Source organism: Adiantum capillus-veneris, chromosome 14 (assembly GCF_014529385.1).
Source record: "Adiantum capillus-veneris isolate H3 chromosome 14, ASM1452938v2, whole genome shotgun sequence".
Lineage (NCBI taxonomy): Eukaryota > Viridiplantae > Streptophyta > Polypodiopsida > Polypodiales > Pteridaceae > Adiantum > Adiantum capillus-veneris.
The window spans coordinates 121,611,641-121,623,392 of NC_140944.1; the positions used below are offsets into that span (position 1 = coordinate 121,611,641).

Consider the following 11,752-nt stretch of genomic DNA (forward strand, 5'->3'; position numbering starts at 1 on the left):
GCAGGAAAAAAACTCAGAAGGGTAGAGATGATGATAGGCCGAGAAAATCATTTCTAGCGGGCATGGAAGCAGGTAAAAGCAGTAGGAGTGGAATGGGTAAAAGCAATCTTAGAGAGAGACTTGAATAACCTACTTCTGCAGCTGGAAAAGGCGATAGCTACAGTCACAGACTTGGGAAACTTGTATTTGAAGTGTCGGGGCAACAACACGCATGGGGTCGAATAACACCACAAATAAATTGACCTCAATACGGATGCATACCCTTGAACTACATATGTAATGCCTCTGCCACAAACTGATAATGAAGTACATTTACAATTCCCTACCACCAACTGATCTCTACAGGTTTGCACAACAGATCCCACATTTGAGAAGTTGCGATAATCAATACCCACAAGGGACGAGCATATGTGAGGATTGCAAGCAATGTGCTTCAATTGACATGTATGGTCAATGTGCCATCTGCAAAAGGTCTTTAATGAAGCCTTGAAGAACAGGTTTTACTATGTGAGCATTCTGAGAAGTAAGTTAGTTGCTTCTGTGATCATCAGTAACCACAAGGGGAAGACACAGTCTCACAAAAACACACAACGTTTTTGATGGGTGTCATGTATGGAATATGGTCTCTTGGATGCAATACTTGTGGTATTGTGTCCAACAAGGGAGAAGTTGTGGGCTGTTTTCATCAGATGCTAAGTGACGGTTTCTCTCTAAGTGTAGCCTCTTGGACAACACTTACAGAAGGATATGCTGAGCAAAGGCTGGGGCCAACAATGCTTTATACTATTTTTCACATGCAACAATGTAAGAAGGGAAGGTCAAGCTATGCTTGTCTACACAAGAAGCTTTATGTTTGTATACAAAATCCCCTTGAAATTTGTGGAAATTCCCAAAGCGCCCTTCAATATCCAATACGCTTAAAAAAACCCTCCTTATGCATGTTTTGCAAGAATTCCCAAAATGCCCTTGAATTTTATTCTCAAAATACCTCTTTATCAATCTTAGATATGTCTATCAAGACATTATGTTTAGAAACTCTTCATTGGAAGGTTGGTTCTCCCTTTAGAGCAGATCTTATGATCAGCACTTACTGAGATGCAGAGAAGGAATGGGAGACGCTCGAGTTGAGAAGCTCGAGCAAGGGAACGCCCTTCACAACATGGGGAGTCTTGTATTGTCCGATACACCTGCCGCCTTCTACAGCATTAGTGTATTCCATGAGGGCCTGGAAACTGCCCTCCCTCACTACTCTCATCTCCAATGGACCAATCCAACTTCCCTTTCCCTTCTTGTAAATGATATCGAAGCAATCCTCTACTGTATTACAGCAAGCTTCCATGATTGATGAGTCTAGGCTTAGCTCCACTGATGGTCCCTCCACCTCCCAAAAGAGCACATAATGCCCTGTCATTGTTGAAATATCTGTGTAGCTCGTATAGTCCACTAGTTGGCAGCTACTTGTAGCTTCCAAATGTTTATCCTTCGCCATGCACACCGCTTGATGCAATGTCGCATCGTCTGTTATCTGTGCCAATGCTCAACACCACATTCCTGCGTCCTACTAGGCGGAATTGCGGCGCTTTGTTGTGAAACCCTGTCACTTGCGCGCGATCTCCAATTCGATACCGGTAGAGGCCTGCTTTACGGCAATATATAACGAGTCAAAAGGCATAAATACACAGGGACTGTGCAAGAAAAAGTAGGCAGCAAAACCGACCTGCAAATGTGGTGACTACAACATCATACTCTTTGCCAAGTTTCACATTAACAAGGTCTACTAACTGAGATTGATGAGGAGAAATCTTGTCACTTTCAGCGTGGTTGGTTTGGTCTGCTCCACCATCCAAGGGGAGGAACTCAAAGTATGCCATGCTTGGAAGGAAGGTGTAGGACACCTGATAAGGGGAGCATAAGGGGTTCATGTTTATGCCAAACAAACACTCAGAGGCAGCATATCTAGTTGATATCAATGGGAGCCCGCCGGAAACAAACTCCAGCATAGGAATGTATTGTTCCATGGAGCCAGTTGTGGCACATTGCACACACTTGGCCCCGGGCCAAAGCCGGCGTATGATACCCTGCCACAGGGGCTGGCGGCAACACTCTTCCTCTATCTGACCACAGTTACAATCATTGACATTGTCAGCCCATTAAATACCAATGTGATTAAAGAGGCGCATTGAATGCACTTGATGTACTAAACCACATGGAGGCATGTTGAGGCATGTGCGATAAAGTGGCGCCTTGAGACAACTGCCGATGTATACACAATGGCAACCATTACAAATTTTTGCACAGACCTTCATAGCTAGAGCTGGATTCGGACCTTTGATTCGCTTCTCCACTGCCATTAGCGAACTCGTATCAAATACCTCTGTCTCATTCAAGCTTCCAGTTCTGATATCGTTGACAAGCTCCCGGCACTAACTCTTCAAAACATGAATCACATGTAGCAGTCCGCTAGCAAACAAACTACCTAGCATGACAACATCTTCCCGGTAGAGTAGCGCACACAGGAGCTGGCAATAGGTGTTTTGCTTCACATCTTCACACCCCAACACCACCTCAATGGGACTAACGTACCTTGCTCGAATAAGTTGCCTGGTCTCAGGGCTGTTAAGAAAACTCGTCAACAGAGGCTGCGTAAGCAGCCCGCCTGCAGTCGGTCTTCTAGGATCTACAAACTGGAAGAGGGCAATCTTGCCCTGATCCATGCCCACAACTTTTCTGCCATAAATATGAAGAGCCTTCTTGAGCAGATTGGAGAAAATAATCTTTCATGCTGGCATCAGCAAACTGCTTTTTTGGTTGAATCAAACACACAGATCACCTACCGATGCATCATGGATGAGGCAGCGATAAACAGTAGTTTTTGTCTCTCGGAGTCAGCTTCAATGGCAGGGAACATTTTCTGCATACCGGAGGACGTCCCGCTACTACATAAGACTCATAACCATCAGAGCCCAAAATAAGGAACTTTCAACATCAATTAGGGGGCTTGAGATCAGTAAGAAAGCTCGGATGAGACCTAGCTTATATGTCAAAGTACATCTGCAGAAATTGTCAAGCTGGAACCAAGCGATCTGTATGTTGAATCATAATGTTCACAATGTTAGTTAGGGCACCCAAGGACTCTTAGACCGCATGCTGCAGCAGCATTGATGAGTTCCACTATATTAAAACTAGGAAGAATCAAACTCATTCATATTCTGTTAGACAAGGTACCATAATTGATTACATTGATTGCCTGCATTACCTAGTTCAATTATGCAAAAGGGCTAACTTAATTAGATACAGCTTCAGCAAAAAGGGCTACCTTGAACATGTAGAAGTAGAGCTAGCTTCTTCGACAAGTAATAGAACACGGAGCGCGTATACATACCTTTTAAGGAGCTCCGTCACAGGCAGATTCGTGAGAATGGGCGACTTATCGCCATCTGCAATGTGCTGGATGTAAGGAAAAATGTCCTCATAGCATGTAAGAGGAGCAATGCGCTTAAATGTGTCAGGCTGGACATGAGGGGATTCGATAAACGGCAGGCCGGCCTGGCCGAGTATGTGGCGTAGATACTCGGTGTCTGAATTCTGCGCAAGGATCTGAGACAGAATAGCGTCCTGGACAGTGTCTGCAATGCTGGTAAGATCCTGAATGAGGGCCAATGCACGCTCATGATCAGACTGCGCCATAATATTATGGGAAATGGTAGCTTTGCCGTTTAATTTGCTTCTGCACTGTTGATAGGAGCAGAACGCATGGCTTCGTCTTCAGGCTTCAGCTAGCGGTACTACTACTAGTGGGCATCAGCAGCTTATGAGTATCGAACCTCACCCACACCGCCACTTGCATTGCCTGCCCAAAGAGCATTGCTTGCTGTAGCATTGCTTCACTCTATTTAGCTTTGGCTATAAAGATCTTTTGCTATCATTGGTTCCCACTTTCTTTTTTTGGCTAAGGCTATGGACCTTGGTCACACGCAAACTAGAGTGCTTCGTTAGTTGAGAGAGAGATTTCATGAAAGAGTGTTAGATTTTTTTACCTGAGAGTGTTTGGGATACCGATCGTTGTGATTCAATGGTGTACCTCCACAAAAATTGGTTACTGATCGTAATGCTTCAAAGGGGTACCTCGCCAAAAACCACAAGGAGTGTTAAGAGTTTTGTCAAGCTCAATGTTCATGATCATACAAGATGTCAATGTTATTGTTTGTTGTTCCATTTTTATGTTTCAAAACAAAGAAAACATGCAAATCTCCTTGCATGGGGGAGTTGCACAATCTTCCCCAATTTTTATAATACGAGGGAATGTGCCATTTCGATGGGAGCGTACAATTTTCAATGCGTTCATTAACTGCGTTCTCAGTGCCAAAAATTGAAAAATGATAATGCTTACTCACCGTGCGATTGAATGTCTATCGCCAATGGACTTTCTTGCATCAACGATGTTGGGCATCTCTTGCACTTAACCCGCTACAAGAGACAACACCCCAGGGAGAATACCCTTCAAGAAGTTTTTGTGCTATTGTGAGGACACCACATTTGTATACATATCGATCAAACCACCACCAAGCATGAAATTGTACTCCCAACAAACATTGACTAGCGATCATATCGTGAATTCTAATATCTATGGCTGCGTGCGTGATCATTAGGGCCATAAATGACTCAAAAAGGACTGTGTAAAGAATTGGTTACATTACTAATTAACAAAGCCATTTATGGTCAAAACGGTTCCAAATTTGTCCGTTTTGGTCATTTAAAGCATATCTACGCAATCTAAAGCGTATATAGGTACATATCTCTAAATATTCAAAAAGATATCGTTTTTTTCACATTCCTTTGTGGTTCACCTGAAATTTGTTTCATTTACTTCACTTGGCGGCAAATAGTTGTTTCCACTTTTGAATCACTCAATCTCTCTTTTTTCTCTCACCTTTCACGAGCTTTATCTCTTCTTCTCTGATGCACCTTGTTCTGCTGCTACGTTATTTCCATTATACTTTCTGCTCCTTCATTACTTACAATGACTAATACATCTTCCATTAGTGATAACCGCAAGTTTCACTTGAACATTAAGCTAAGCCAGAAATATGCTACTACGCAGAGTGTCTATCAAAGACCAGTTACAACTGCAAATGAAGCACAACAACTTCGCAACGAGAGAAAGAAACACATTGATATATGGACAGATGGGAGCTTGTATTCATTGGATCCTAGCACTGGAAGGTATCCATCTTTTCACACACCTCATGATTTGATGAGATTTGTTGGTGATGGGGTTGATGGCTTACTAGGATATAGTTCTAGGTTATCCCATTTACACATTGATCATACACATTACATTCAATATCTCAAAACTGTTTTGTCTTCAAATGCAACAAGAATTTTAGAACTTGAAAACCAAAATAGCATCTCTAAAACAAGAAAATCACCAGCTTCATACTTTAAAGGAAACTCCAATAGGATTAAGAGCACGAGTAAAACGAATGAGAGATGTAGTAAACTTAACAGAAGGTTCTGGACAAAGAAAAAAAAAGATTAAAGATTAGTAGAGAACATGTGACTAGTCTTTTAGGATTTGATATGTCCAATGTTCAAGAAAGGGTGAGATTTTTGAATGAGGTAATGAACAAAAGTGATATTCTAAAACTTTTGAAACTTCCTGAAAGTCAAACTCAGAAGAAATTGGTATTTCAAAATTTACTGAAAGATATGGGTTTACTGGTTCAACCTTCTCAAATGCAAGAAGTTTGTGACACAGTGGGGGTGAGTAGAAGGGGTTATAGGGCCATCTCTAAAACCTGGTTTCAAGTTTTAAAGTATTACAAGATTAAAGCTTTTGGGTTGCCTAGGCTTCACAATGTTGGGAAAGTTAGGACTCTGTTAAACGAAGAAATACCTGAACATTTTGGAGAGTACTATCATATAGAAGGAACGATGCCATATCAAAAACAGAAAAAAAAATATTCTTTTGAGTATAATGTTTTTAATAACATTTGGATGAGTATAAAAAATGTTCAATCTGCTATGGTGAGATACTATAATATGCAAGAAGTAGATAGTAAAGGAAAACTTATATTTGTTATGAAATTGGATGAAGCTCAAATTCAGAAATGTCAAAAAATGAAAAGAGTATCCATATCCCTTATGAATAGAGCATTGGACTATAGCCAGGGTAAGCTTGATTCCCCATACCACAAAACTCAATCAGAAATGGAGCTTTGGTAGATCGGAGCAGCTCAAATACCAGTAGAAAATCACAATACATTAAAATGGCTCTTTTTGCAGATCGATATCCCTTCTGTTATACAGGACCAAAATGCAAGTGAAAAACTCTGTGTAGAAGGCATGGGTGACTTTTTTGTAGAATGTCACTTGAGTGCTGACGTAAAAGCATTAAAGTGCATGTTTGGTATATGTGGAGGTGCCAATATCAAGTATCCATGTCTATATTGCATGGCAAGCACTAGAACAAAAGGATGGCTTACAAAACACGAGGTTGGAAAACCACCATCGAGAAATAGTGTGAATGTCATCGACTACCCATCGTATTCTATGATTTGGGATCCAATTCTAACAATAGATTTAAAAAATGTACATATATGTACATTGCATGCACAGATTAGAATCTTGGAAAAATTTCTTCGACTCCATCTTGATTATGCATATTCTATTAATCCAACTAAACTTGCAGACGAGTGCATAGAAAAATGCGAGGCTTTGCTCTCTCAAATGGGTTTTCATGGTGGTCAAGTGCATATAAAAAAAGATCCTACTCTTTCAAAAGGAACGGGTGATGTTTTGCAAGATGTTTCAATAGGTGGAGCAAAAGCCAGAAGATTTTTGAGTAACCATGACAACAAACAAGTTGATGCTATGTGAAACTGCTGGAAGGATCTTTGTGTAATAACAACCAATGTCAAAAGTAGACCAGATGTGGCCAACAAACGCATGGAAGTGTGGAAGAAGCTCGACAATTTTTTGAAATTTTTAAGACAACAAGTTAGCTCTGCTACTTATGCAAATGACTTTAAAAAGACAATAAAGCTTTTAATAACTGTTATTACAGATGCTTGGGGAGCAAAAGACATCACATATTACTTGGTGAGTATTCAATTGCTTTCTAAAGTCTGGATAGTATTTTACATTGCATCCTATTGAGTTCAACTAACTTTTTTTTTAACTTTTAGCATATTCTGTACCTGCATGGACCATTTTTTATACTCAGGGAATGGAAAGATCTCACTATCAAGCGAGGACTTCTTTTTTCAAATGTACGAGAAAGGGAGGGAGACAAAGAAGGAGCAATGCACTAAAGGAATTATTCAATTGGTTCTATAGAAGGAAATTACAACGAATGAGATCAAACAACCATGCTGCTCAACCACAGATGGAGATTAATGCTTCACTTTGAAACTTTGTACCGAATCTTTCTAAAGAGATGCAAATTTAAAAAAGATATTTTGGTGCAAAAAATTATCAAATTTACATCATTTTTTGATTTTTTTCATATCTCTAGGCATGTCACCCCTATATCTAAAAAACTTTCTTCTTTTATAGCCCCCAAGAAGGTTGACATTTGTCTCCTCATCTGCTGCTGCTGCATACCTAGAGTAGCAAAGAAAGTATCCTGCTCTTGAGGCATTGAATCCTGTAGCATATCCAAATATTCTAAGTGTTGCTGCTCTCTCAAGTAGCATGGTCTTGTTTGCATTGATTTGAAGGGGAGTGTATTCTAAAAACCGTGACAATATCTTCAGGGCAAACATTGGCAACTCAGGATCTTCAGAATACTGCATGTGAAAATCACAGAAGGTGGCACTATCCAATGTAGGCATGTAGTGCATGAGAGAGGAGGCATCCCTTCTTGAAGATCCCTCTACTGCTTTCCCTCTCGAGCCTTTAGCTCTCCCAAGAAAATTGTCTTTGTCAAGGAGTTCAATCTACAAAACAAAACATAATGAGTAATTAAAACAAACATGAAAAAAAAAAGATTTCAAAAGGGAGATCAAGGTGAAACTAAATCTACCTTTTGCAACTCATCTTCGGCAATGACTTTTTCTTGAAGAAGATTGCATGATCCGGTCATCTCTCTTATGTCAACTTCCTTTCCAATTTTTTTCATCTTAAAGTCTCTGCCAAAAGATTGGATGCCAAGCTCAACAAGTCTCTTCTCAAAATCCTTATCTTTGAGGGAAGGTTTCTCCTCTTCCACTCTTCTCATGCATAGAGAAAGTGCATCAGGAGAAGGTAGAAAATCTTTATTGGATGTTTGAAGATCAAGTGCCAAAAACTCCTCTTTTGACTCTTCTTCTGTGTCAATAAAATCTTTAGCCACCTCAGAAGCTTCAAAAATGGTTGCAATACAGTAGTCCTCCCTCATATTAAGCAGACATTGGATATGATGGAGAGGGATATACTCTTTTCCATTGATATAGAAGTAGGGAAGGTTTGGAATAGTAAGGGAAGCTTCAGACACCTCTACCTCATCTGTTGGCTCATCAATGACAGTTCTAGATCTAAATTGAGCCACATCAAAATTTGCACTCTCCTGCTCCTCAGCTGCAACATTAACTTCCTCCTCTTCTAGAATTTCACTTTTCTCAAGCTCAAAACTGTGGAAACATTTTTATTTGTTACCTCTTCATCTGTATCTTTCACTTCATCAGCTTCGCCTTGCATGTCAACTTTAAGGAACAAAAATAAAAGAAAGGCAAATTCTTTTGGAACAAGGTTGCAAGGCTTTGAATGTAATTGACAAGAAATGGTAGGTGGAAAAACAAAGGAAGTCTTCTTAGAAAATCTTCCAAACCTCCTTGTTACTTTGCCTTTCTCAATTGAGTTGGTAGTAAATTCGGTTAGATGGCAATAAGTCTTGCCATCTAAAACCAAACACTTGCCTTCAACTGCCTCTTCAAACTCTTTGAATTCTTCTGACAAAAAGTCCTTCAAATTGTCTAGCAAAACTTCAAGATCAAACAAAGGGTTGAATATTTCATATGCTTTGGTGTACACTTCCAAGTCACCACCATCCATCATAGCAACCAATAGCTTCTCACTTGGACTCTCCTCCAAAATCTCTTCCCGACCTTCGTTCATGGTAGAGAAAAAATCAAACCGGTGAAGCTAGCTAGGCACGGGGTGAAGGCCGACAAGCACACGCCAAAGTGATGGAGAGAGCGATAGGGGGGGAGGGTTCTACGATGTGCAAAGTGCTCCAGTTAGGCACAGGGTGAAGGTCGACAAGCACACGCCAAAAAGATGGAGAGCAGCCCAAACAAAGCGATAGGGGAGGGTTCCACGATGTGCAAAGTGCTCCGGACGCGTCGTGCGGGAGCTACCTAGTGGAGCCCAGTAGAAGCCCGAACCACACGATAGAGGCCCCACCCAGAGTTTGCAAACGGGTATCGTCGCGTCCTACGGGACGGAGGGACCTTGAGAGACCAAAGCGACGTGTAGCACTAGTGGAGAGAAAAGTAAAACAAAGGCAGTTTCTCGCGTCGTGTGGGACAAGTAAAAGTATAACACCAATAAAAATCGAGATCAAGCTTTATATAAGGTGCCAAAAATTACCGTTATGGACACGTTTCAGCCATGCACACGTGCCACGTGGCATGATTCCAACGATCGTCGTACGGACGATCGGCTCTATATAAAGCTCTCTCACGTGCTCATTTTTTACCTTCCCCCAAACCACACGTTCGCGTCGTGTCATACCTCCTAAACGACCCGCACATCCCCTTTGTGAAGTCTTATCTCTTTTTTCCATCAACCCGCACTACCCCTCCTCGCCCAATTCTTTGCACTTCCGGATTGTTTCTTATTCCTAACCCGTATGATGCGATACGAACAAGTGCTAGACAATGGGTGGCCAAGCTATCGCGCCGTGCGGGTGTCCTTCCTTGATTCATTGCCAAGATCAATAGCTTCACATACGACGCGATTCAGACATGTTCTAGAATCTGGGTGACCCGGCTATCGCGTCGTGCAGGTGTCTTTCATTGATTCATTGCCAAGGTCAACGGCTTCACATACGACGCGACTCGGACATGTTTTAGAATGTGGGTGACCTGGCTATTGCGTCGTGCAGGTGTCCTTCCTTGATTCATTTCCAAGGTTAACAGCTTCACATACGACATGATACGGACATGTTCTAGAATGTGGCTGACCCGGCTATCGCATCTTGCATGTGTCCCTCCATGATTCCTAGCCAAGATCATTAGCAGCACATACGACGCGATACGGACACCTTCTAGACTGTGGGTGACCCAGCTATCGCGTCGTGCGGTGTTTGTACTTTTTGACCCAAATGGCAAGGACGAAACAAACTTCAAGAAAAGTCTACCAAGCCCCAAATGATCCAGAAAAAGATGATTTAGAGAAAGAAGATCTAGAGAAACCACCACCTCCACAACCTCGTCAAAGGCCCACTGCTAGAAAAAGGTTGAATTATCAAGTCAAATCTTTAAGAGAAATAAGAAAAGCACAAAAGTCTACTTGTCTACTAATTCCAAAGCTACCTTTCATGAGAATTGTCAAAGAGATATCAGATAGACTTGTGAGCATGATGAATATCAAAAATTTTGTCTCAGTAAGGTGGCAATCTCAAGCTTTGATGTGCCTTCAGGAAGCTACAGAGGATTTTCTCATAGACTTTATGAATGATAGCTACATTGCAACTGCATTTGCTCACAGGGTTACACTTATGAGCAAAGATTTTGTGCTTGTGTCAAGGCTGAGGTACAAGTTTGATAAGGCTCTTGAGCTTATTCCTAGTGAGGATCTTAAAGCCTTTCAAATTTTAAATATCCCTCCTTCCAGGCAGCAGAAAGATTCAGGGGTTGTCATTGAGGATGTTACACATGACTATGAGAGAGACATTCTTATTTGTGGAATTCCAAAAGAGAAGTTAGAGACACCTCCTTATCTTGCCATTCTTATTGAAGATTTCTTCAAAACCCACTTTGGCATGTATGGAGTTATGGTCTATGGAGCACATAGAGTGGGGAAGCAAGGAGCTCCTCGCTCGGGAGAACGGCCAATTGTATGCACCATGCCGGAAGATACCAAGAGAAAGATTATTCTTGATAATATTTGGATCTATTTGACAGATACAAACTGTTTTATATGTGAAGATTGCACTATTAAGCAAAAAAATATGTGTCGCAAGACATATGAGAAAAAGAATAAGAAAAACAAGGAGATCTCTCATGAAGAAAATGTGTCCAAGGAGGAGGCAAGTCCCTCGAGCAAATAGGGATGCATGACCTATGAGACCGAGCTACAATTGAAAATATGCTTTTGTAATTGTAATGGATACCAATGGAATGGGGGGGTTGGCATTGATGAACTAACAAGCAAATCTGATATTGTACTTCTTGTTGATACTTGGGAGCATGATACACAAAGGATTAATGGCTTGGAGGATTACAATGTACATTGATTGATGTCGTCAAAGAATCTCAAGCAACGAGGAGGACAAGGAGGGGTAGCATGTATGGTTAACAAAGTATTGGAAGATTTTGTATCAATTGTGAAAGATGACAAGTACAAACGTATGTATGGCTGAAAATTATGACACCAAAAAGAGCACCCATTTTTGTAGCCGGTTGCTACATTCTCATCATGATTCCCCCTTTTATGCTTGCATGGATAGACATCAAACATTTTTTGATTTAGAAGAGGACATTGCATATTTCAAAGGTCAAGGTGATGTTATTGTATTTGGGGATATGAATGATCGCACAAAAACATT

General features: G+C 41.0%; 1 protein-coding gene and 1 pseudogene across 2 annotated transcripts; one reads left to right on the plus strand and one right to left on the minus strand.

Moving 5' to 3' along the window:
- Nucleotides 1–952: 952 nt before the first annotated feature.
- Nucleotides 953–3,872, minus strand: LOC147443049 (indole-3-acetic acid-amido synthetase GH3.17-like; annotated as a pseudogene). The gene is made up of 5 exons (XR_015190222.1): nt 3,383–3,872; nt 2,835–2,936; nt 2,301–2,727; nt 1,718–2,114; nt 953–1,636 (listed from the first exon to the last, which is right to left on the minus strand). The product of XR_015190222.1 is annotated as an indole-3-acetic acid-amido synthetase GH3.17-like (transcript).
- Nucleotides 3,873–10,306: 6,434 nt separating this feature from the next.
- Nucleotides 10,307–11,130, plus strand: LOC147443050 (uncharacterized). The gene is made up of 2 exons (XM_086529472.1): nt 10,307–10,905; nt 11,109–11,130. The coding sequence occupies exons 1-2, from the start codon at nt 10,307–10,309 to the stop codon at nt 11,128–11,130; spliced, it is 621 nt and encodes a 206-aa protein (XP_086385598.1).
- The last annotated feature ends 622 nt before the right edge of the window (nt 11,131–11,752 follow it).